Source organism: Hemitrygon akajei, chromosome 4 (genome assembly GCF_048418815.1).
Source record: "Hemitrygon akajei chromosome 4, sHemAka1.3, whole genome shotgun sequence".
Taxonomy (NCBI): domain Eukaryota; kingdom Metazoa; phylum Chordata; class Chondrichthyes; order Myliobatiformes; family Dasyatidae; genus Hemitrygon; species Hemitrygon akajei.
Window position 1 is genome coordinate 148,257,290 of NC_133127.1, and position 27,976 is coordinate 148,285,265.

The 27,976-nt window shown below is 40.4% G+C and overlaps 1 protein-coding gene across 3 annotated transcripts in view; it reads right to left on the reverse strand.

Moving 5' to 3' along the window:
• Positions 1 to 27,976, reverse strand: part of LOC140726765 (beta-galactoside alpha-2,6-sialyltransferase 2-like) — a 93,747-nt gene that overhangs the window by 17,553 nt on the left and 48,218 nt on the right. For all 3 annotated transcript variants that reach the window (XM_073043562.1, XM_073043563.1, XM_073043564.1), the window contains 3 exons: positions 26,213 to 26,310; positions 15,308 to 15,409; positions 11,018 to 11,192 (listed from right to left, as the gene is read on the reverse strand). In XM_073043562.1, coding sequence (XP_072899663.1) covers positions 11,018 to 11,192; positions 15,308 to 15,409; positions 26,213 to 26,310 — 375 coding nt within the window. The remainder of the gene's footprint in view (positions 1 to 11,017; positions 11,193 to 15,307; positions 15,410 to 26,212; positions 26,311 to 27,976) is intronic.

Sequence of the window (27,976 nt, forward strand, 5' to 3'; positions counted from 1 at the left end):
CTACATAGCACCATCCAGAGACAGAGAAGCAGTTTCAGCGACAGGTTACTATCGATGCAATGCTCCTCAGACAGGATGAAGAGGTCAATACTCCCCAATGCCATTAGGCTTTACAATTCTACCGCCAGGACTTAAGAACTTTTTAAAAGCTATTATTAATGCTTTTTGAGATAGTGATTTAGATGCATATCATATTTTTTACTGAGTTAAGTATTGTATGTAATTAGTTTTGCTACAACAAGTGTATGGGACATTGGAAAAAAAGTTGAATTTCCCCATGGGGATGAATAAAGTATCTATCTATCTATCTATCTATATGGTCACATGCTGGTGATAATAAACCTGATTCTGATTCTGACAACCTGATTCAAAAATTGCCTAAAATAGCAACAAAAGAAGGAGCAACTGGAAAGCAGAAACACATCATAACCGGAACTCCAGGGTCCAATCCACAAACCACAGAACCATCCTCCAACAACAATGAGAGACCATTCCAATGCAGGGACCTTCCTTCGGGAGCATCGAGCACAAGGCACAGAGGGTACGTTACATGCAAACACTTTCCTCAGGCAGTAACAAAGAAACATAGAAAACCTACAGCACAATACAGGCCCTTTGGCCCACAAAGTTGTGCCAAAAAATGTCCCTACCTTAGAACTACCTAGGGTTACCCATAGTCCTCTATTTTTCTAAGCTCCATGTACCTGTCCGGGAGTCTCTTAAAAGACCCTATCGTATCTGCTTCCACCACTGCCACCCCATTCCATGCACTCACCACTCGCTGCGTAAAAAGCTTACTCCCGACATCTCCTCTGTACCTACTTCCAAGCACTTTAGAACTATGCCCTCTCTTGTTAGCCATTTCAGCCCTGGGGAAAAAGCCTCTGACTATCCACATGATCAATTCCTCTAATCATCTTGTACACCTCTATCAGGTCACCTCTCATCCTCCGTCACTCCAAGGAGAAAAGGCCGAGTTCATTCAACCTATTCTCATAAGGCATGCTCCCCAATCAAGGCAACATCCTTGTAAATCTCCTCTGCACCCTTTCCATGTTTTCCACGTCTTCCTGTAGTGAGGCAACCAGAATTGAGCACAGTACTGCAAGTGGGGTCTGACCAGAGTCCGATATAGCTGCAACATTACCTCTTGGCTCTTAAACTCAATCCCATGATTGATGAAGGCCAATACACTGTATGCCTTCTTAACCTCAGAGTCAACCTGCATATCAGCTTTGACTGTCCTATGGACTTGGACCCCAAGATCCCACTGATCCTCCACATCACCAAGAGTCTTACCATTAATGCTGTATTCTGCCATCATGTTTGACCTACCAAAATGAACCACCTCACACTCATCTGGGTTGAACTCCATCTGCCACTTCTCAGCTCAGTTTTGCATCCTATCAATGTCCCGCTGTAAGCTCTGACAGGCCTCCACACTATCCACAACACCCCCAACCTTTGTGTCATAAGCAAACTTACTAACCCATCCCTTCACTTCCTCATCCAGGTCATTTATAAAAATCACGAAGAGTAAGGGTCCCAGAACAGATCCCTGAGGCACTCCACTGGTCACCGACAACCATGCAGAATATGACACATCCACAACCACTCTTTGCCTTCTGTGGACAAGCCAGTTCTGGATCCATAAAGCAATGTCCCCTTGGATCCCATGCCTCCTTACTTTCTCAATAAGCCTTGCATGGGGTACCTTATCAAATGCCTTGCTGAAATCCATATACACTACATCTACTGCTCTACCTTCATCAATGTGTTTAGTCACATCCTCAAAAAATTCAATAAGGCTCATAAAGCATGTCCTGCCTTTGACAAAGCCATGCTGACTATTCCTAATCATATTGTACCTCTCCAAATGTTTATAAATCCTGCCTCTCAGGATCTACTCCATCAACTTACCAACCACTTAAGTAAGACTCACTGGTCTATAATTTCCTGGGCTATCTCTACTCCCTTTCTTGAATAAGGGAACAACACCCACAACCCACCAATCCTCCGGAACATCTCCTGTCCTCGTTGATGATGCAAAGGTCACTGCCAGAGGCTCAGCAATCTCCTCCCTCGCTTCCCACAGTAGCCTAGGGTACATCCCATTTGGTCCCGGTGACTTATCCAACTTGATGATTTCCAAAAGCTCCAGCACATCCTCTTCCTTAATATCTACATGCTCAAGCTTTTCAGTCTACTGCAAGTCATCTCTACAATTGCCAACACGAGGAAATCTGCAGATGCTGGAAATTCAAACAGCATTGGCTTGGACCCCAAGATCCCACTGATCCTCCACATCACCAAGAGTCTTACCATTAATGCTGTATTCTGCCTTCATGTTTGACCTACCAAAATGAACCACCTCACACTCATCTGGGTTGAACTCCATCTGCCACTTCTCAGCTCAGTTTTGCATCCTATCAATGTCCCACTGTAAGCTCTGACAGGCCTCCACACTATCCACAACACCCCCAACCTTTATGTCATCAGAAAACTTACTAACCCATCCCTCCACTTCCTCATCCAGGTCATTTATAATAATCCAGGTCATTTATAATAATCCCAGAACAGATCCCTGAGCATTGTGTGTGTTGTCTACAATTGCCAAGATCCTTGTCCATAGTGAATACTGCAGTAAAGTATTCATTAAGTACCTCTGCTATTTCCTCTGGTTTCATACACACTTTTTCACTGTCACACTTGATTGGTCCCATTCTCTCGTGTCTTACACTCAATGGTCCAAGGCACTGTCCTAAATCTCTCCAGTTGGCCACAATTGTACCATCATGTCATTGAACTATTTAATGTTCAAGAAAATATAAATTAGGTAGGAATGGCAATGTTTCTTGCTCATCTATGACTAAAGTTAGTACTCAATCTCCAGCCTACCCATCCCTCATGCCTCCTTAATTAGTTTTGATTATATTTCAAATCTTTAGTTCCAAAGTAACTATCTGAAATACATTCAGTGGCCACTTTATTAGGTACACCTGTACATTTGCTTATTAATATAAAAACTAATTAGACAATCATGTGGCAGCAACTGAATGCATTAAAGCATGCAGACACAGTCAAGCGGCTCAGTTGTTGCTCAGACCAAACATCAGAATGGGGAAGAAATATGATCAAATGATTCAAAGAAAAACTATTCCAATCACTGGAAATATAAACATCAGCAATGGACTGCCACAATATTTAAAAATAGTAATTTTAAATAATTGCAAGGTATTTATTACAAGGGTTTAAAATATTCCATGGTGTATTTTGTTTTATTCCCATCCTTTGGCTGTATGTTTTAGTTCATTTCAATGGTTTTAAAGAAAATTTTGAATTGGGATTTCAATTAGTCATTTAAATTCATGACTCTCAGTCCTCTGAGATGAAGGAAATTGATTATAGATTTAAAAAGCTCTTTAGTATTTGTTATTATGGCTCTGCAAATAACAGTACCAATGAATCACATTACAAACCTGGCTCTAACTGTACAAGTGATTGTTAATCTATTATAATGCTCGCTAATCTTCATCGTTGATCTGAGACAGCTTCAATGTGGTGTCATTACCAATCCATTAGCAATCTATTTTTGTTCTTCTGTTACTAAGAATCTTCCTGTAAGGCTCGTTGCTGTAAATGCCAGAAAGGCTTTTCATAAAATGTTCAGTAACAGTGGTCCATGTGCTAAGTTTTACATGTTTTTTGCTAAAATATGTGATTTGTATGTGGTGCATTATTTATTTCTGTAAACCTATATCACTTAATTACTCACTTGTTAATAATTCTACAAACAGTGAGCTCTGCGTTTATTTTGCGATGAAAAGTTTGAATAATATTTGGAATAGTGTTTATAAAGAAGGGAGTTTTATGCTTCCATTAGGTTATTTGCTCCTCTTAACCATTCTATTGTCTGCTTTCTGATGATGAATATGTGATCACTGATCTTTTACATCAAATACTAAAGTAAAAGCATTCCAATTAAATGCATCAACATGGATTTTCATATGATGTTCTGAGTCAGGGTAGCTTCCCACCTGATGGCATGAATATAGATTTCTTGAACTTCTGGTAATGCCACCCCCCATTTCACCATTCCCCTCTCTCACCTCATCTCCTTTCCTGCCCATCACCTCCCTCTGGTGCTCCTCCCCTTCCATGGCCTTCTGTCCTCTGCCATCAGAATCCTCTTTCTCTAGCCCTTTATTTCTTTCACCAATCTACTTCCCAGCCCAAGACGTCGACTGTTTACTCTTTTCCATAGATGCTGTCCGGCCGGCTGAGTTCCTCCTGCATTTCGTGTGTGTTGCTGCAGGCCACAACTGGTGAGCAGGTTCGGGGATTAAGCTTCTCTAATGCATGTATGTATCTCATAGCACTGTCGTCATTTAAGCAGGAGACTCTTCAACTACTAGTGTTTACCAGAACGGTCAAGGAAACATCTATTTTAGTGGCTCTGTGGATGGCATTTACCACCATCTCCCTACCATCACCTCATTAAGCTTTGAAACAGGTTTGGAAAGGAAATTTTTTACAAGGAGATCCACATTAAGACAAATGTGGATAGCATGTGCTAGTAGGGAACTCTGACAACTTGCCACTGACCAGCAAAAGGAGTGATATTTATGTTTTTTTTAAAAATGCATTTATTTATCGCTGCACACTAAGAGCAATTAACACACAGCCTATTGTGAAAACAAATACTCAGTGCCAGAGATGGCTTGGCAATAATTACTAAATCAAACATTTCTGTGGTGTCTAGCGGAAAAGTGATGAACTTCCATGCTGTCTTTTTGTTTGGTGAGCCTCTCTGAGTGATACTGATGCTGCAAAGTTCAGGAACACTCAGGGTGAACCGAACAAGAATTTCCTGACTTCTGTGCCATTGTTCTACTGTCTATCTTGCCACAAAACGTTTTTCTGAGGGTAGGAGAAAATAATAAGGGAATCCAGCCATTTTAAAATATGTCAGCTGTCTGAATTCAATGCTCGCTTGGAATGTATCAATTGTACAGAGTCATTAAATGGAGAAAAACTGCACCAGAGACGGTAATCCAAATGGTTTTATATAGCCAGGCAGATTCCAAACAACCATAAATGCCATATTGAGAAACTTTTAAGACGCAGTTTGCTGCACAGAATCACAAACAAGACCAATAAAAAAGTCGGTTTGGGGATGTGAATTGTGGTTGATGGGTGCAACATGCTGACTGTGTAATGAAGGAATTGTGGAAGCTGTCAACTTGAGTGACTACTGCAGCAGTGATTGCATGGTAGGCTTAATATATACAAATCAGATAATCCACCACTGTCAGAAGAAGTATTTTTAAATTTATTCTAGCATAAATAAAAGCACTGACAAAGAGGAACAAACACACTGAATACATGCAGTACACTGCATGTGATAATTGGATTAAAAATCAGATCCGAAAAGTTTTTATAATCATACAAATCAGAAAAGGTGGCTCAAGTTAACATAGGTCCCTTGGAAGATGAGAAGGTGGAATTAATATTTGGTAATGTGGGAACCGCAAAGGCCTTGAATGACTATTTTGTGTCAGTCTTTATGTGGTGGACATGTGTAACATGCCAAAGAGAGATGGAGAGAGAAATTTGATGGAATTCTTCAAAAGAAAGAATAACAACGTCCTGTAATTTCCATGCTGTTAAATATTGTTGGGCAAGAATTACGCACTTCATAGAGTGCTTGCAATAAAATAGCGTATCATAGAAGTACGGAGATATTAGAGAGCACTGGAGTTGTTCCTAAGTCGTGGGGATGTCTCAATCTATCCTGACATTATGTTATACTTAACACTGAAAACAGCTTGGGAGCATATTACTTTTGAAGAAAGGTAAAGCACATAGAACATAGAATAGTACAGCACATTACAGGCCCTTCGGCCCACAATGTTGTGCTGACCCTCAAACCCTGCCTCCCATATAACCCCCCACCTTAAATTCCTCAAAATACCTGTCTAGTAGTCTCTTAAACTTCACTAGTGTATCTGCCTCCACCACTGATTCAGGCAGTGCATTCCACACACCAACCACTCTCTGAGTAAAAAACCTTCTTCTAATATCCCCCTTGAACTTTCTTCCCCTTACCTTAAAGCCATGTCCTCTTGTACTGAGCAGTGGTGCCCTGGGGAAGAGGCGCTGGTTGTCCACTCTGTCTATTCCTCTTAATATCTTGTACACCTCTTTCATGTCTCCTCTCATCCTCCTTCTCTCCAAAGAGTAAAGCCCTAGCTCCCTTCATCTCTGATCATAATCCATACACTCTAAACCAGGCAGCATCCTGGTAAATCTCCTCTGTACCCTTTCCAATGCTTCCACATCCTTCCTAGACTGAGGCGACCAGAACTGGACACAGTACTCCAAGTGCGGCCTAACTAGAGTTTTATGTTCAGAAGAATCACGACAGGGAATGGAGCTAATACAATTCTGTAATTGTTTTTGCTGGAGCAAAGAAGAAATATATAAGTGATTTGATACTCTAATTAATTTAGAAGAATGCAGGGGGATCTCATTGAAACCTACCGAAGGTTGAAGGACTAGATAGGGTAGATGAGGAGAGGACGTTTTCTATGGGTGGGAGTATCCAGAGGTAGAGGGCACAGCCTCAAAATTGAAGGGCGACACTTTAGAACAGAGATAAGGAGGAATTTGTTTAGCCAGAGAGTAGTAAATCTGCAGAACGGTCTGCCACAGACTGCGGTGGAGACCAAGTCTGTGTATATTGTACAATGTACTGTGTATGTTAATCAAAATGGCTTCTTTGGTTTGCTAGAGTAGGATTGCTTTTATGTTTGATAAGTGTTTTCTCTCGCAGTTGTTTAGCTTTGGACTTGCTGATATGGGGATTGTATTCATTTGTTAACCAATGGGGAATGTTATTTTGTCTTGTGAGGCTGGGAGTTTGGGGGTTTCGTGGTCTTTTCAGGGGAAGCGGGAAGGAGATGCCGAGGAAGGTGGACGTGTGCTGTCCTGCTTGATTGACCACCGGGGGTGGTCCCAGGTGCGAGGACGTGGAGGTCAGAGGAAAGTGACGAGGGGTCGAATGGTTCGATGGTTGAGCTCCAACGATGTGCACTAAACTGACTGAACTTTGATAAGTTGGCGCCTTTTACTTTATTTTCTTTTCCTTCATATATATATTGTATTGCATAGTACTCTTTTAGTTTTAGTAAAATCTTTAAAGTGTATTTGATAGCGGTATCTGGTGTGAATTTGATATGGTGTGTGTGCGCGTGGCATAAACTTGATTCTCACAGCACCTGCGTGTATGGGAGGTGGGGTTGGTGAGTGGCTGGATCTCCTTTTCCCCTAGACATATACCAGCCTGTTAGGTAAGTGTTATATGTACTTAAGGCGGAAGTTGATCATTTCCTGATCGGTCAGGGCATCAAAAGATATAACGGGAAGGCAGGTGTATGGGGTTGAGTGGGATCAGGGATCTGCCATGATAGAATGACGGAGCAGACTTGATGGGCTGAATGGCCTAATTCTGCTCCTATGTCTTATGGTCTAATCGTGATTATTTTCTGAGGTTAGAGTGTAAGGGACTCAATCTGAAGAGCAAGAAGAAAAACCTAATAGATGCTGCCTGGCCTGCTGTGTTCCACCAGCATTTTGTGTGTGTTGTAAGAAGAATAAAGGGCCTGTTCTGTTCCCAACTGGTTTAAATGTAAATCACATATAATGAGGGAATTATATATCATTTCTTCAGTCACATTACAGCATTCCGAAAATGTGTAAGATGTTCAATGAGTAACGTCACAAATGAAATAGGTAAGAAATGGCTATTGATAAAATGAAGCTCAAAAGTGACAGCATTTCTCTGCATTACACAAAGGACACTACTAATTGTTGGCGTTTAAATATAAGCAAGGCAAATTACTGCAATTCTACCTGAACATGTTCTTAGTAGGAGTTCTATCACAATGCTTCATGCACATCGTATTTAAAGGTTCTTTCAAAAGTTAATTGTAGTGCAATTCTGTTGGAACAGTTTAAATCATTGAATGCTTTTATCGTTTGGGTAGCTTTTCAAATAATTTATCTCTTGAGAATCTTCAGGAACAAGATATAACAGCTGATGCATAAATGTATTTTATTTTGGTTATTTTGTTTTTTTCTGCTAGAACCTTCAGGAAATAATGTCTCTTGTCCAAAAGCTAGCATACTTAGTGAAATGTTTTCAACTGAGTTCTGTGTTCCATTTGAAGGTGGCAAGGAAGACAAATGCAAAGCTAGCATTTATTTCAAGTGGAGTAGAATACTTGTGGAGAACTACATATACCTGTCTGGACACGCCCCCTGCTGACTGCTCCTGTGGCTCCTCCCACAGACCCCGGTATAAAGGCGATTGAGGCCTGAGCCCGGCCCTCATTCTCCAGGATGTAGTATGGTGGTCAACTACTGCTTGTTCTTTCTTCCAGTCAAAAAAAGCCGATATCTCGCCTCACATCTCAGAGAGAGTTATTGATGGTGCATCAATACTAATGCAAGGATGTAATACTGAGGCTTCATGAGGCATTGGTCGGATTACACTGGGAGTACTGAGAGCCTTTTGGGCCTCTGATCTAAGAAAGGGTGTGCTGTACTTTAGCAAGGTTCCGGGGAGGTTCACAAGATCGATCCCGGTAATGAAAGGGTTAATATACGAGCAGAGTGTGTGGCTCTGGACCTGTACTCACTGGAGTTTAGAAGAATGAGGATCTCATTGAAACCTATTGAATATTGAAAGGCCTCGATAGAGTGGACGTGGAGGGATTGTTTCCTATAGTGGGGGAATCTAGGACCAGAGGGCACAGCCTCAGAATAGAAAGACATCCATTCAGAACACAGATAAGGAGGAATTTCTTTAGCCAGAGGAAGGTGAATCTGTGGAATTTGTTGCCACAGGTGGCTTTGGAGGCTTGGTCATTGGGTGTATTTAAATGGAGGTTGATAGGCTCTTGGTTAGTAAGAGTGTCAAATGTTAAGGGGAGAAAGCACTAGAATGGGGTTGAGAGTGATTATAAATCAGACATGATTGAATGGTGGAACAGACTTGATGGGCCAAATGGCCCAATTGTACTCATATGTCTTGTGATCTTAAATAGTATTCACTTGGTGACATTTTAAACTCTTCTTAAAATTAAAAGTTTGGTTGGGACCACAGTTCTATGCGATGTATAGCTTGCAGTCTGTGGGAAATTCTGTATGAACTGTTGTCAGTTGATTCTGTGTTAGCTCCACTTATAATTAAATTTACTGGATATTCAGAAAAATACTTGGGAGAAAATGCTGTTCTTTCTAAAAATTCAGTTGGATGATGACCTACAATGCTGCAATTTTATTTACAATCATTGGGTTACTTCAAATTTGTCTGCAAAATGCCCGTACTTTTCCTAGGCATTGCATATTAAAAAGGTAAATTATTTATTTTAATTATTGTTACATGTTTCAATATTAAGCAAATGTGGCCAGTTTCATATAATTTAGAAGGGGGAAAAAACCTTTTAATTGTTAACATTATGCTGAAGGCAATTTGCAAGTTTATTAGACCAATACCTGGAATAAACAGGTTATCTAACAAGGTTGGACAGAATGGAATTTAGAAGTGCTCCTGATTTACTGAAGCATAACCTTCCTTCTGTGTTCAATTTGCATATCAAGAAATAGCATTCTACTAGCTTCCTTAACTGCTTGCTGCAGCTGCATACCAACATTCAATGAATCAGCCATTAGGACATCTAGATCCCACTGAGACTCAAAGATCTGCAACTTCTAGACAAATGCTTCTTTTACTCCTCCCGGCCAAAATGGATAACTTTGGTTCAGTAAACAGTAAAAAAAAAGATATGTTTCCAGTTGTTTCTAGGTGACAATGAACCATCAAGCAATTCTGGAATGCCTGTTTTGGACTGCAGCATCTCAGCCTCGTCCTCTCAGACGTTGAACAATCTCTATGCCCATCAGACCTCCACCCTCTCCCATACTGGGTTACAAAACTAGAAATATACAGATAGGGGCAAGCTCTGAATATAATAAACAGTGCAGGTTTGGCACAAAGTGGACTCCAGTTGTTTCAAAATATGATTAAAATCATGATTAACTTTGAATTATTTTTAATCACATGATCAATTGTAATTTCTTTTAATTGCTTTTCAAACTTAAAATTCTACCATAGTAATATTTGAAATGAAAGCAGGAGCTTTCCCCCTTGCAAGGCCTAATATTTTAGCATCAATAAAAGCTAAGCTGGTCATTAGATCACTATTGTTGCTGTTTGTGGGAGCCAGAGAACATGCTTCCCAGAAGTGATTATACTTCAAAAATATGATTTTAGGAAAGGGATTTGCTTTTTATGAATGTTATTGAAAAACATCTTTAAAATGTCTTTAAATGTTAATTACTCAATATTAACTTTGGTACCTTCAAACACAATACCACGTATTCCTGCTGACTCACTCCTTACATTTATTCATTCTGTTATCTTGAATTAATTATTATAAATGTTTGGCCACAACTAGGCTATCAGGTCCATTGCTAATTAATGTATCATACCATTCTGTCCAATCTCTTCGATTGACTTGTATATTGAATGAAGCAATATTGATAAATCATGGTTGGAGGTTTTGATATTATCCTTCTTTCAAAATTGTAGGATATGAGTCATCATGGCCTGCCGATTTTAGGTTTCTTTCAGTTTACAGAAAAAAATCCTCATCAAATTTTACTAGCAATATCATTTGTAAAAACCAAATTTTCCAGTGGCACAAAAATTTTATACTTAGCATCAATAGTGTGAAAAACCAGAAGGGAGAGAATTAATAAGACGGAAATGCTGGAGATTCTCAGCAGGGCAGGCAGCAAGTACGATTATTTGTTGGGTTGATTATCTCTCAGTAGAACTCACTTCTAATACAAGATTATCAACAAAGACCAGTCAATTATTTCTAGCATCCCATGTTTTATTTCAGATTTGCAGTACTTGGCTTTGGGAAAGGAGAAAAAGTGGACTTACCAATGAAACCAGACGAGGGGGGGTTTGGCTGTATCTTTTCCTGAGTGTTTTCCTGGATTATATCCCAAAGCTGCCAGACAAATTTTGGATGGAGAATGTAGAAGGGCTGGTCAGGGTTCTTCCTTCGATATCGCAAATAGGGTGTGAACAGGTTGTAGTCCGGCTTCCTGTACCACTGTGGAACATAGAGTGTGCATTAAACGGGGACCAAAATGCTCATTTTCAAAGCTGCAGTTCAAAACAGGAAGAAAAGTCATTCTTTCTATAAATTTATCATGAATTGTAAAGAAATAAATTTCAGTGAGCTTTGTAAATAACCAGGCATCTGTGCTGCTCCTATGGCAGTTTGCAAAAATTATCCTCTAATGTAGAACCAGAGGCAAGGTGAATGTTCCAGCAGTTCTATCATGAGACATACTCTATTTGTGTGGTGCACATGTTATTGAATAATTGATCAATAATTGATTGGAAATGTTTTGTGAGCTTTGGATACACTGTGCATAATCAATACAACTTTTACAATTGTTTACTATGCACTCATGGTTCATAATGCAAACCTTGAACACTGGGTGAAGGCCTCACTACCATTATTTCAATTGCAAGCCTTTGTCTGTGGTGAATTGTCTGGGACATGGCACCATCAGTCAACCTTCATGTTCCTGTCTTCGACCATCTAAAGTGAACTAATGAGCTGGAAATGCAAGGTGTGGGTGAGGAGGAGCAAAATCCTTGTTCTAGGATCCCACCACTGGGACCACAACTTCCTGTTACCTACTGGGGGTATGTAGTAACCAATTATATAAACACATCTACCCCCAAAATGGCATTACTAGTAGACTTATTAGTTTCCATCCACAAGGGATTACAGAGGACAATATTTCATAAATATCTAGATGAGCACTTCTTTAGTTATTTAGAGATAGAATAGAGAACAGGCCCTTCCTACCCAACAAACCACACTGGCCAGCAACCCACCTATTTAATGCAGCCTAATCACAGGACAATTTACAAAGACCAATTTATCTGCTTTGGGAGGAAACCAGAGCACCTGGAGGAAACCCATGTGGTCACTGGGAGAACATACAAACTCTTACAGACAGCGCAGGAATTGAACTCCAAACTCCAGAACACTCCAAGCGGTAAGAGCAATGCACTAACCACAAAACCATCGTAGTGCCCCAACGTGAACTATCAAGAGTACAGTCCAAGTGCTGGTAAGACAATTCAGTGTTGATGGATACTAATGTTTGATGAGGGCACAGTGGCTTCACAACAGTTTTCCACATTGTGCAGCATGGATGAATAGCTAACATCTAAAGGCCCAGGTAGTAAATAATGGCCTTGCTGTAAACGAGTTCAAAGTTCACAATACATTTACAATCAGAGTATATATTATACAACCCTGAGATTTGTCTCCTAATAGGCAGCCTGAAACGAAGAAACCGAAAAGAGCCCATTTAAAAAAAGACTGCTAAATGGTGAATATGCAAAGGGAGAAAAAAAATCATGCAAATAAAGAATAGAAGCAAATAGCTTTCTGAACGGAAGTCCACAAAAACTATTCTGTCCGCAGACCCTTAGTTCAGCACAGAATGGAGCAGCGAGTTGAACCCACCCAACCCTTGCCTATGGTCCTGATACCCTGACCTTTTCAGTCTGGACCAGCGCCTAAATCATCACCAAACACTGGGTTCAGTCGCTTCGAGACACTCTGGGGCATAGACCCTGCTGTCTCAATTCAGCCTGTTCCCAACCTTTCCAATTTGGCCTGGCGCTTAAATCGATCGAAACTCGGGCCTTCCTCACTCTCAGCTGCCTCACATCACCCGGGCCCTGCCACAGTCCAAAGTCCAAAAGGAAGTTATTGACTATTGCTTGTGATCATCATTTGCCAGAAAAAGAGTGACTAAATAAGTATCTCGTTGTTATCCTTGTTTCATTAGCCATCAGAAGTCACTGAGATCGGTAGTACCATCTGATACACCATCAATAACTCTCGGAGACTGGAAGTGAACGATAGGCTTTTATTAGCAGCAAAAAGGGAGCACGACATCTCGGAGACTGAGGGGGGAGCAGTGCCGCAATCACCTTTATACAGGGGTCTGTGGGAGGAGCCACAGAAGCAGTCAGCAGAGGGGCGTGTCCAGACAGGTATACACATAGTTTAACCAGTGTAGGTTCAATAAGCAGAAAAGATTCAGCAGATTTCTTTTTGAGGCCAAGGAGTTACCTAACAACTGTTTCAGTTTTGAATAAACGGGAAAATGGGCACAAGGTGAATTTTTAAGAGACATTGACTTGTAATGTTCAGGAAAAGATTATGCTAATGTTAAAGATTCTGTTGATAGAGCCTGGCTGACATTTTGTCTATTTATCCAAATTTATTGTTCACCATCAGGGTAGCATGATTTTAAGCAGCAGCTTAAGAGTCAGGTTCAGATTCTTTTATTTATGACATGTACATTGAAACATACAGTGAAATGAATCATTTGTATTAACAACCACCACCACCTGATGATGTGCAAATGACACATTTTTAGTTACCTTTGCATTTTGGGCACATCCTTATTTAAGGGGAAGAAAGTTTTAAGTCTGATTCAATTTCAGCCTGAAACAGGATTTCTGGTGAGATTACTTTTCATTACGGCCATGTAAATACAGTACTCAAGTGAAATGCACCAGGGGCATGTTTAATTCAAAATGCAACTCGTTGCAGCAGATGATGAAAAAAATGAACAGATAAAATCTGCCAAACAGATGGAATTCAGGAATTCTATCCTCACCAACCATGAGGCAGAGCTTCAGTTTGTTGGGCCTAATGGATATAAACTCAATTACCATGTTTTCAGCAGATAATAGGATAAAGCAGGGGAAAAGGAAGAATACTGCGAGCAGCAAGAATTGGACAGTCTCTAAAATAATCCAGAAAACAGAGTAAAAAAAATGCAGGAAATTATATTAAAAATATAGAAACTATTGAAACTGGAAAACATACGTTGACTGAGTAAAAAAAAATCTAAGAATAGTGGTGGTAAAAATGATGGCTTCACAGCAACCTCTACTGAAATCAGGAGGTTAAAGAATGAAGTGAAGGGGAGAGGACCCCAACACATAAAGTATTAAAAAATGCACAAAATGCACATGTATACAAATTCTTAAAGGGAAGTGTTGCTATGGCTAATGTAGCTACAGGCAATTCTGTGTGGTAGATGAAATGAAAAATAAATATAGTAACTGAGGAATTAGACTTTCCGGAATGGAGATGCGGGGTTAATTTGAAGGGGACCCAACTTAAAATAATTACAGATAACTGTTTTATGCATACATCTTATTTTATTCATTACAATGTTTATCTTCACCTGTGTTCTATATAATCATCATTTTCCTTCTTGAACTACTTTAATTATCAAACCCTAATCTCTCATTGCATAATTCCTTGTTTACAATATCTCTTAACCTAGTCTTGGAAAATAATTCCTCGGGTACTTCATCATAAACTCCTTTAATAAAAACATGCGTTATCTATATTCACCAACAAGAGTTTGCCTTTTTTAACGCTGTTGCTGGGTGTAATTTGTGTGGGATGATGACTTGTCAGATGTGTAGGCTGATGCTAATTTGTGCAGCATTCCATTGTTGCAATGTTGTTTTCCAATATTATAGAGAATGCTGAGGAGAATTAATAACAAACGGCAAATCCGCTAATGGCGAGTCTGCAGCTCAAAATGATTACATTGATCATTTGATTTCTTAAGACAACTTAGCCCTGCTCTGTGAATTAATGGCCTCGTATTTATATATTCTCAATGTGTCCCAAAGCTCATTAAGTTGACAAATCATCTTTAAATGTTGGCAAATATACTAAGGGAAACCATTTGTACATTTCTAATCTTCTTGAATAGTAATGAAGTAAATCGAGGATAGATATAGTCCAGATGGAAAGCCAAGACCCTGCTTCTCTTCAAGTTGCTTGGTCAGGTTTTTTGAAACATAAAATGGGGAAAACAATAAGAGGGCTGGTTTAACAGCTTAACTGAAACAGCTTCATAAATACAGCATTACCAAATTATTATAGTTTCAGAACTGGGTCTCAAATCTAAACCTGTCCAGCACAGAGATAGATGTATCAGAACTGAACTAAGGTGAAACAATGATCACCCTTGATCAGTCGTGCTGGCCACATTATATATTAACACACATGTGTTTTAACTTCACTCCCAAAATCTCCACTAATGTAAACTATTCCACTGATTAAATATCCAGCACAAAAATTCCATTTGTCCCTCTTACCTTCAGCAAGTTTATTGAGTAAGGTGCAGGATCCCAGGCCACTAGAACCACATTCTTGAATAGAGTGCTATTATTAAACTTGTGCTCCGGGTTAACAAGAATCTAGAAATAAGGAAATAGAAACCATTTTTAAAACTTTAAGTAATAAGACCATAAGACATTGGGGCAGAATTGGGCCATTTGGCCCTTTGGGTCTATTCCACCATTCCATCATGGCTTACTTATTATCTCAACCCCATTCTCCCTGTAACTTTTGATGCCCTGATTAATCAAGAACCTATTCGCTTCTGCCTTAAATATATCCAGTGACTTGGCCTGTACAGCCATCTGTTGCAATGAGTTCCACAGATTCACCAACCTCTGGCTAAAGTAGTATAACTTCATATGCTTAACTTATTCAGAGCAATTGAAGTGGTAAGTCAAATCCCTTAAATACTACATGAAATAGTGAAAAGAAATTATGCAATCTTGTTTAATTATTCAAAAGATAATCAGTGTATGTTGAACCGAAGAGAAATACTGTATAAATTTAATTTATATAAAAATGGATATATGGATAGCAGAAAAGCAATACATTTCATTATAATAATATAGCAATGGCTACTTTTATTCTTGTACTGTACACCTTAAGCTGTTCATAAACTCTAATGATAAGAGGTTATGCTCGGTAAGAAGTTAACCCGTGTGTGCCAGTTAAAGAACAAGTTCTGATTAAAACCACAACCCTTCTATTTAAATAAGAATCTTCTAGATGATAAGTTACAGGTCAGGAAAGGGTTTCTGCTTAGAAAAGTCCCCATCTGGCTTTCCAACATTTTGTTCAACAGTTCTTATTCTTCATGGTCTACACTAGCATGTGTAAACCAATCACTGAAATTAAATAAGCAAGATTCATAACCCATTCTCCACAGCAGCTATAGAATTACCAAGGAGCCTTCATTGAGCACTCGATGATATAGTAAGCTCAGGTACACTTATGAGAATAGCTTGTGAACTGAAACACCAAAACTATAATGCACTATCAGCCCCATCAACTGTTCCTTTAAAAAGGTGCTTCTGCTAAGATCCTTACGGAATGAGAAAGCAGTGTAGGTGGATGATGTGCATGATGCAGAGACCATATTATTAAGAGGGTAATCTTTTGCTCTAATCACTTGGTTAATTTCTTTCAGACATGGTAACCACCATCATCCATTCAAGACAACATGGAAATGTTGCTGACGCTCCATGCTCCTCTAACACATCTGACCGAGTACATTCCTCATAAGCAAGATGACATATTGTAATAGAATGCATATGATTTCTATAGAGTAGGGCCTTTAGTGTTCTTCAGAACAGTTGCAATTTGGCCACAGGTGTTTCTGGTATATCAGAGTCTTATATTTACTACATTTACTGTATTAAAAGGATCATTCGAGAGAGGGAGTTCAGCATGGTTATGGCGCTTTTAAGTGAGGCTATCAATGAACAAGCAATAAAATTCCCCTGTTTACCCATCGACTTAATGGTGCTGGAATATGGAAGCTGCTGACTGGTCGGTGGAATTTCTGAAGCAGTGAATGAACCTGTAACTCACCCTGATCTACTTCTTTCAAAAACTATCCCAGGTTTAAAGATGGGGTCTTTAATATGTTTCAGTATTAAATATGTTCTAATAGTCTCCACGCAAAATAATCCTATTTAATCCTTTATGCTCACTAATTCCACACTCTGCAATGAAGCTTTATTTTGCAACAGTTCAGTAACTATCCCTGCAAAATTAATCCATTGATCATGTCTCCTGCCATTCTGCAAATGTCACAATCATCTTTTGACATGAGATTTGTTCTTGTAATAAAAGGCAGGATGATAACTAGTGCTTGAACTAATGATGATCTTTGAATTTTTATCTTCAAAATGTGATTTCTAGTTTCTCTGTAAAATGTTTCACATTGGCCTGAACTATATTTACCTATTGTAGATCATTACTTAGAGAACTGTCAGCACATTTGACCATGCTTCACAAATGGATTTATCACAGAGTCCAAGAATGGAGCTCAGATGTCCTCAGTGTAGAGACTGGATGCATATAGAACCATAGAACATTACAGCACAGAAACAGGCCCTTTGGCCCTTCTTGGCTGTGCCAAACCATTTTTCTGCCTAATCCCACTGACCTGCACCTGGACCATATCCCTCCATACACTCTCATCCATATATACCTGTCCAAGTTTTTCTTAAATGTTAAAAGTGAGCCTGCATTTACCACTTCATCTGGTGGCTCATTTCACACTCCCACCACTCTCTATATGAAGAAGCCGCCCCCCCCAATGTTCCCTTTAAACTTTTCCCCCTTCACCCTTAACCCGTGTCCTCTGTTTTTTTTCCCCCCTAGCCTCAGTGGAAAAAACCTGCTTGCATTCTCTCTATCTATACCCATCATAATTTTATATACCTCTATAAAATCTACCCTCATTCTTCTACGCTTCAGGGAGTAAAGTCCTAACCTATTCAACCTCTCTCTGTAACTCAGTTTCTCAAGTCCCGGCAACATCCTTGTAAACCTTCTCTGCACTCTTTCAACCTTATTAATATCCTTCCTGTAATTCGGTGACCAAAACTGCACAAAATACTCCAAATTTGGTCTCACCAATGCCTTATACAACCTCACTGTAACATTCCTACTCTTATACTCAATACTTTGATTTATAAAGGCCAATGTACCCAAAGCTCTCTATACTACCCTATCTATTTGTGATGACACTTTTAGGGAATTTTGTATCTGTATTTCTAGATCCCTCTGTTCTATTGCACTCCTCAGTGCCCCACCATTTACCTTGTATGTTCTACCTTGGTTTTTCCTTCCAAAGTGCAACACCTCACATTTGTCTGTATTAAACTCCATCTGCCATTTTTCAGCCCATTTTTCAAGCTGGTCCAAATCCCTCTGCAAGCTTTGAAAACCTTCCTCACTGTCCACTCCACCTCTCTGTATCATAGCAAATTTGCTGATCTAATTTACCACATTATCATCCAGATATAGATGTCAAATAACTATGGACCCAGCACTGATCCCTGTGGCACACCACTAGTCACAGACCTCCACTCAGAGAAGCAATCCTACACTACCACTCTCTGACTTCTCCCATTGAGCCAATGTCTAATCCAATTTACTACCTCACCATGTATACCTAGCGACTGAATCTTCCTAACTAACCTCCCATGCGGGACCTTGTCAAAGGCCTTATTGAAGTGACCCCTTATGTGGGTCAGCTCCATTTAGTTGAGTGTGGATCCCAATCTTGATGGAGAAGTTAATTGCAAGTAGTTTTTATTTCAACCTTTATATTACTTAATCTCAGTGATTTTAATCAATTTATTTCAGTTAAGTGTGTTTTAAATTAATATTTTAACATATACTCAAAGCCAGTAAAACAAAAAGCTGATTATTGACTTTGGGAAGGGGGTAGTGCAACTGCTTCTGTTGACATTAACAGTGATGAGGTCAAGAGGGTTGAGTGTTTCACGTTCCTAGGAGAAAGCATCACCAATAGCCTGTCCTGATCTAACCATTTTGAAGCCTTTGCTAAGAAAACTCACCAGGACCTCAATGTTCTTAGGAAGCGAAAGGAATTTTGCACGTCCCCTTTGACCCATAACAGTTTTTATCAATTCACCGAGGAAAGCATCATATCCAGATGTATCCTGATTTGGTACGGCAACTGCTTCGCCCATGACCGCAAGAAAGCACAGAGGGTTGCGGACACGGCTCAGCACATTACAGAAGCCAGCCTCTCCTCCTTGGACTCTGTCTACACTTCTCACTGCCTCAGTAAGACATCCCACCTACTCTGCCATCAGGCAGAAGTCACAAAAACAGATACACATCAATGAAACGATGCCTGTGCTGAAACTCCTTGAGAACAATACCACGATCTCTCCTATTTAACGTGTACACTTGGGAATATGCAAGTGACTGGTTGCGTGCCAGAATATGTCTGAGCCTGGTTTTCTCTGACAGTAAAAGTATTCCAAGTTCTCTCTGATGGAATGAAAGAATAAAATTTTGCTAGAGCCTACATTTTATTGCACTACGCAAATTGTATGGATAACAATTCTACTTTACTGTCATCCTTGCCCTTACATTCTTGACAGTTATGTACATTTATGCTCTTGTTTCGGAAGAATGAGGTGGGAGAGTTTGCCAGGTGATGACTCATTCCTCTTGCTGTTGTTTTTAATTGTTCAGTCAGTGTGAATGGAAGTTCAGAACGGGGTTCTCCGCAGCGAAGTTCTGAGCTGACTGTACACCAGGAGTTCAGCGAATATGGTAAGTATAGACTAGGAATGCATAAACGAACACTACATGTGAACGAGAACCAGAAGTCCCTGCCTCTCACTGAAATGGAGGGGTGGGGAGTGCTGTCCTCAAACCTGCAAAAGTGGGGGGGTGGCGTCATCACTTCTCCCTGGCTTTCCTCACAATCAGGGACATAATCTGTAATATTTTCCAAAGGAAAGTTGCACATCTAGCAGCTCCAGCATGCTGGGCTCATTCTGACCTCTAGTGGATTTCACATGACTACATGGGCTTGCCCCCAGCTGCTGCAGTTTCTGCCCACCTCCCAATCACGTTCTGATTGGTGGATTGATTGGCTCCTGTGTATACAGATCATAGCATCCGAGGGGAGTTAATGAGATTGTGAGGAAGATAAATTGGAAGTAGTATAGGATTAGTGCAAGTCGGTGCTTGTTTGATGGTGTCTTTGTGGGTTGTGCTGTGTGACTCTGTTAGGGAAGAAATAAAATGACAAAGCTTGCCTTGCCTGTTGTCTTATTTAAGTAGTTAGAAAACATAGAAACACAGAAAATCTACAGCACAATACAGGCCCTTCAGCCCACAAAGCTGTGCCGAACATGTCCTTACCTTATAAATTACCTAGAATTACCCATGGTCCTCTATTTTTCTAAGCTCCATGTACCTATCCAGGAGTCTCTTAAATGACCCTATCATATCTACCTCCACCACTGTCACCGGCAGCCCATTCCACGCACTCACCACTCTCTGCATAAAAAACTTACCTCTGACATCTCCTCTGTACCTACTTCCAAGCACTTTAAAACTATGCCCTCTCGTGTTAGCCATTTCAGCCCTGGGGAAAAAGCCTCTGACTATCCACATGATCAATTCCTCTAATTATCTTGTACCTCTATCAGGTCATCTCTCATCCTCCGTCACTCCAAGGAGCAAAGGCCGAATTCACTCAACCTATTCTCATAAGGCATGCTCCCCAATCAAGGCAACATCCTTGTAAATCTCCTCTGCACCTTTTCCATGTTTTCCACGTCTTCCTGTAGTGAGGCAACCAGAATTGAGAACAGTACTGCAAGTGGGGTCTGACCAGAGTCCGATATAGCTGCAACATTACCTCTTGGCTCTTAAACTCAATCCCATGATTGATGAAGGCCAATACACTGTATGCCTTCTTAACCTCAGAGTCAACCTGCATATCAGCTTTGACTGTCCTATGGACCCCAAGATCCGTCTGATCCTCCACATCACCAAGAGTCTTAACATTAATGCTGTATTCTGCCATCATGTTTGACCTACCAAAATGAACCACCTCACACTCATCTGGGTTGAACTCCATCTGCCACTTCTCAGCTCAGTTTTGCATCCTATCAATGTCCCACTGTAAGCTCTGACAGGCCTCCACACTATCCACAACATCCCCAACCTTTATGTCATCAGCAAACTTACTAACCCATCCCTCCACTTCCTCATCCAGGTCATTTATAATAATCACGAAGAGTAAAGGTCCCAGAACAGATCCCTGTGGCAATCCACTGGTCACCGACAACCATGCAGAATATGACACGTCCACAACCACTCTTTGCCTTCTGTGGGCAAGCCAGTTCTGGATCCACAAAGCAATGTCCCCTTGGATCCCATGCCTCCTTACTTTCTCAATAAGCCTTGCATGGGGTACCTTATCAAATGCCTTGCAAAAATCCATACACACTACTCTACCTTCATCAATGTGCTTAGTCACATCCTCAGAAAATTCAATCAGGCTCGTATGGCACGACCTGCCTTTGACAAAGCCATGCTGACTATTCCCAATCATATTATGCCTCTCCAAATGTTCATAAATCCTGTCTCTCAGGATCTTCTCCATCAGCTTACCAACCACTGAAGTAAGACTCACTGGTCTATAATTTCCTGGGCTATCTCTACTCCCTTTCTTGAATAAGGGAACAACATCCACAACCCCCCAATCCCCTGGAACCTCTCCTGTCCCCATTGATGATGCAAAGATCATTGCCAGAGGCTCAGCAATCTCCTCCCTTGCCTCCCACAGTAGCCTGGGGTACATCTCATCTGGTCCCAGTGACTTATCCAACTTGATGCTTTCCAAAAGCTCCAGCACATCCACTTCCTTAATATCTACATGCTCAAACTTTTCAGTCTGCTGCAAGTCATCCCTACAATCACCAAGATCCTTATCCGTAGTGAATACCGAAGCAAAGTATTCATTAAGTACTTCCACTATACTTGCGCTGGTTCCATACATACTTTTCCACTGTCACACTTGATTGGTCCTATTCTCTCACGTCTTATCCTCTTGCTCTTCACATACTTGTAGAATGCTTTGGGGTTTTCCTGAATCCTGTCCGCCAAGGCCTTCTCATGGCCCCTCCTGGCTCTCCTAATTTCATTCTTATGCTCCTTTCTGCTAGCCTTATAATCTTCTAGTTATCCAGTTGAACAAAATAGAATATACAAACCAACGCTACATGTTAATATCTCCAGTTCCGAAGATTGCTACAACCATTCCCTCCTTCTCCCTGCTGATGGTTGCCAGAGCAGTAGCAGGATATCCACAGGAGTGGCAAAGAGGCCAGACACTGATATTTTGTATACTGCTCCTCTGGTATCATCACCGGTATCTTGCTGAAATTAATAGACATCTGGAGAAACTCCAAGGAACTTTAAGAAAGCAATCTCATCCCATAGACAGGTATATGGAGGAATTTAAGGTGGGGGGGGGGGGGGTTATATGGGAGGCAGGGTTTAAGGGTCGGCACAACATTGTGGGCCGAAGGGCCTGTACTATGCTGTATTGTTCTACGATCTATGTTAAGTGACTCTGGGGATAGTAAGTTGATCTGCAAGGATCTAACTAAAGCCCTGAAAGAACGGTATGAAGGTAAAGCTCGGAGCGATTGAGGTTAAGTTGAATACTGGAAAAGTGTAGCATGGATTAACAGTCGCCTTTTCATTGCAATTTACATGATCTTATCTGCAGGAGTGATTAGTGAAACAATTTCTCACTCATATATCTGTATAGGTGTAATTATTCTGGTGAATTACATGAGCAATGCTGATGGCAAGTGTCAACATAATCAGAGCTAATTGGCAGTTGTAAAAGCCATCACAATTTATTCCTAACAGTGGCTTTACACAGCAATAAAAAAAATTCAGCTCTTACCTGCAGCCACCATAGGATGCTATAATTCTTATAAAACTGCAGGACCGTGCAAGTTCTCTGAGGTTTCACACAGGAAAATTTGTTCAATTTGTGTTCCTTCTTGTATAATTTTGTCTAATTTAATGTTTGTAATTTACGATTTTCTCGTGAGGGCTGTGTATCTGATGCTATGTGCATGTGATGTTGCAGATTGTTAAACTGTTATTTCAGTGCACCTGTGCACACATGTACTTGTGTTTATGACAAAAAAAACTTAACTTTGATTTTAAACAGGGAGTTGGTTTACCACTGGTTAGTTATGGAAAACCACGACACAGAAACAGGCCCTTCAGTCCATCCAGTCCATGCTGAACTATTATTCTGCCTAGCCCCATTGACCCGCACCTGGACCAGAGCCTTCCATACCCCCCCTGCCATGCATACGCTTATCCAAACGGCTCTTAAATGTTGGAATCCAACCCACATCGACTTGCTTGCTCCACACACTCAATACCCCCTGAATGAAGAAGATCCCCCTCAAACATTTCACCTTTCACCCTTGACCCATAGGCCTCTGGCTTTTTAGTCTCTTTCACCCTCAGTGGAAAAAGCCTACTTGTATTTAGCCCACCTACATCCCTCAAGATTTTGTACACCTGTATCAAATTTCCCCTCATTCTCCTATGCTCCCTCCAGGGAATAAAGTCCTAACTTGGTGGAGTTATATAAAATTTGGGTTCTTGGGATTGTGGTAAAGTTTTTGATGTGAAAAGCAGAAATCTCCACGCTGTGGAGTGTTAACTCAAAAGCATATACATGTTGATTTGCTTTGAGAGGGAACCAGCCCAGAAGCTAACTTATTGTCAGAGTTTGCTTCCAGTCAAGTGGGAAGCATAATGGATGCTCTACACTCAAGTTCTGACCTGGGAATGGGAGAGGGGAGTGGTTCTGAATTTCATCTCTGAATCTAGATGCAGGGGCTTATCTGATGCAAGAAAAGGTCTTCCTTCCCCAACTCCTGGCAGGAGATTAAACCCAGATTTCTGGGGATCTTAGTTCCACAAATCTTGAGGGATTGCACTGGGATTCAATTAATCAGAGGGTTGAGGAACTCTGATTGCAACCTGATATTCAGATCCCAGGATCTGGTTTGTTGGGAATAGTGTGTGAAAGGATGCATTCTTGCTTCTCCCAGTCTACAGAGGAAGCTGGTTAGCCTCAGTGTCTTACAGTATCCTTTGCACAATCCTTGGATTTTAATTCCCAACCCCAACTGCTGAAGGACATTGAACATACTCCTAAAAGATTCAGTGTAGATAACCTGTGGAACATACAGAAGTACAGCACAGAAAGAGGCCATTTGGCCCAACATGCCGATGCTTGTTTAACTAATCCCAGCTGCTTGCAACATGGTCTGTATCTATTTCCTGCCCGTTCATGTGGCTCTTAAATGTTGCTATTGTATCTGCTTCGACAGTGACCCTGGCAGCTTGTTCCAGACATCTAGCACCCTCTGTTCAAAAACTTGCTTTGCAATTTTTTAAAAATTTCCCCTTTACATTAAATCTATGCCCTCCAGTGTTTTATATTTCAAAACTGAAGTCTACACTTTCTACACCTCTCATGATTTTATGATTTTCTATTGACTGCAGGGCTGCAGAGAAATTAATTCAGTGTATTCAGCCTCTCCAATCCTGGTGAATCTCTTCTACACTCTCTCCAAAGTGTCTACTCCTTCCTGTACTGTGGCAATAGAACTGCACATCATGCTCCAAGTGTGGCCCAACTGAAGTTTTAAAGTCAAAATTTGAAAGTACGCATGTTATCATAAACTACCTTGAGATTCATTTTCTTGCAGGTATTTACAGGAAAGAAATACAATAGAAATTTACAAAAAAAAATTAAACATAAATAAAGAATGACCAACATGCCAAAGAAGAAAAACTGCAAATAAAAAAATACTGAGAACATGAGTTGTAAAGAGTCCTTGAAAGTAGAGCTGTAGGTCGAAAAATCAGTTCAGAGTAGTGGCGATTGAAGTCATTCACGCTGGTTCATGAGTTTGATTGTTGTAAGGTAATAATGACTTAAAATAGACAGTAACACAACTCTCAGCTTTTATACTCTCACTGATTAGAGCAAACATGCTGAAGACCTTTATTATCACTTACCCAATTGCATTGCCACATTCAGGGTGCTATGGATTTGCACCTCTAAAGATACGTGATATATCAGAGGGACAACAAATAGATGAGGGCCAAAAACAGGTCCAAGGTTACATTGCTAATGGCTCCAGACAACACAGAGCTGAAACGTAATCAATTGTTACTACTTTCTTTCTATGACTGGTTCAGCTGATGTCAATCTCACCAGCAGACATCACCAAAAGAGAGATCCAGTGGTCAAACGTGTAAAACCAAAACCTTTCCCCTATCAATGGGATCAGCACATTACGTTTCTGTTATTTGTGTTAGAATACATCTTTGGTGTAATTTTTTAAAATATGTTTCAGAAAATTTGAAGCTTTCATAAAACATTTAACAATTATCTACATAAAATTGGAGAGCTGCCAAAAATGAAACACTGACAATATTATGATAAATGCGAACAATAAAATCCCTCTATGTCCTGCCTTTGACTGTAAATGAACAGATTTGCTCTATTCCATCCTTAGCCATAACACCGTTCCCTCTGTGCAACCTCAAGCTACTTAAAGGGACATGCTAACAGAAAGTTTCTGCCTATAGAAGAATTTACTCTGATTTGCCTTAAAAGAATTTCGTCGCCAATCACTGTGAGAGACTTTACTCTGTTAGGGAACAGAAATAAAGACACAGACCTCAGTATACAGTTAACCCTTTTATTACGTGATCACGGGCAGCCGTTGTCTTATGACTCTAACAATGTCAGGTTATATCTTAGATTTATACAGGAAATTTTGGGCAATAGCCAACAGCTAAACATACTTGGTCAGCGATTTTCAAGGAACTTGTTAGGTATCAGCAAGTTTATTAACGTTCCCACGTGACACACAAAATCCGAGATACACGTCTACAGTTAGTTCCTCTATTTGCTACTTGCTAGACAATCTCGGAAACAGCTCAGTAGTACCTCATTGTTGGCATGATCTATGTCTGACTATTGTCAGCTCACAAGTAAAGCAGTGTCTGCCTCTTATCCCGTCACCCTCATGACGCAGGTCTTGAGCAATACCTAGCTCGTCAAGCTTGACAACAACACTTAACTCAAAATTAATCTTAATTTTATCATTTTCTTCCACACCGCCACAGCAATAATTTCTTATTTGTAATAACCTACATAAAGATATTATTAATAAATAAACTGGAAAAGAAATTATTTTAGTTTACATGTGATTGCTGTCCTGCAGGTGAATATTTTATAGTGTAAAGGAAATATAGCTGAAACAAGATACAGAAAAGTGGTGATCACTCACTTGTGAGTTAATAACACGGATCGTGGTTTTGCTTCCAACGTCCTTCTCATATCCTTGCGTAGGGGCTGCATTAAATCTTAGAACCGCATCATGGGAATCTGGAAAACATAAAGCAAAACTACCTTCACACTTATTCAGGAATTGTAGAGAATGGAATTGCATTGATCCATTTATTTGACGTGCTTTCTGAAAATGAGAACTAATAATATATATTTAGACTTTACCTTGGCATTTGTATAGATACCATTAAAATAGCCATCAGCGAGTATAGAAGTTTTAATTGCATTCTCCTGATTTATTTCCAACTTATTACACTGCTTACTGATCAAGCCAAGCAGCTATACAAAAACTTACTTCATCATTTGCAGAAATGTATAAATGTAACAAGATTTAAAAAACACAGGCATAACAAAGGTACTTAAAACACAACTGAAGAAGCCTACCATCACATTACTTTCCATTGCTATGGTGCTTCTAGTAATAAAAATTGTGATTAGACAAAGATGCCACCTGAAAATTTTACCTAATTCACTTCTCTTTCCACCTCTAAAAGTGCTCTACACCAATAATTGACAGAAGTCCAGGGTGGAATTTAATAAAAAATAATGGAGTGAGATAAGTTAACAAATAGTATGGTGCTGAAATTCATTCACAGGTTGCTAACTTCTTATCAGACCAAACAAGTAAATTTGTATCATTAAGCAATTGTGATGGATTATAAACATGAGAATGCAACATGACAACATTCACACTAATTTCATACCAATTGACTACTGTGGATACAGTGCATTACAAATGTGTATAACCCTTTATTGTCCACGAGATGGCAGAATAGATCTTTCAGTTTTGGCACAGTGGGCATCAGATCTTCCACGATACATGGAAATGCACTTGTTGGCCGCCCCAGCATTTTTCCACACTATACTTAATATAACTATGACACTGCATGAAATTTGAGGCAACCACCTAATAGAGTTAATATTCCTCCAGGAATAGACAGAAAAACACAATGGAGCAAAGCAAAATACAAACAGCTGTTAGAGTGCAGGTCTAGCAGCGTCCCTGGAGGCGAAGCGAAGGTCAGTGTTTCAGATTCAGACATCGCATCAGGAGCCAGTGTGCAGTTTGTGTTCGGCTTCACCGTGGTAGTGGAAAGGGCGAAATACAGTATGGGAATGGGAAGGGGGATTCAAATGACATGCAACCAGAAGTTCAAGATGCTCATTGCAGAGAGATCGCTTTGCAAAGCCATTCCCCAGTCTACAATTGGTCTCGTCAATGTGGAGGAGGCCATATTGAAAGGACTGAATGCAACAGACTAGGTTGAGGTGGTGGGTGTGAACACCTGCCTCACCTGGAAGGGTTGTTTACATTCCTATGTGGTAGTGCGAGGGGAAGTGAAGGGATGCATGTTGCATTTTTTATGTTTGCTGGGGAAAGCGTGAAGGGATAGGACGAGGAGGGGTGAGTGGACCAGGGAGTCATGGAGAAGGTGGTCCCTGCTGAAAGTACAAAGGGGAAGATGCAGCTGATGGTGGGATCTCAATGGAGCTGGTGGAAGTCATGAACAATAATGCGCTGAATGTGGAGAGTAGCAGGAAGAAAGAAGTGAAGACCAAGGATATTCTTTCTCTGCTTTATCTGGTGGGTGGAGGAGGTCTGTGGTGAACTACATATACCTGTCTGGACACGCCCCCCCACTGACTGCTCCTGTGGCCCCTCCCACTGACTGTGGCTCCTCCCACAGACCCCTGTATAGAGGCG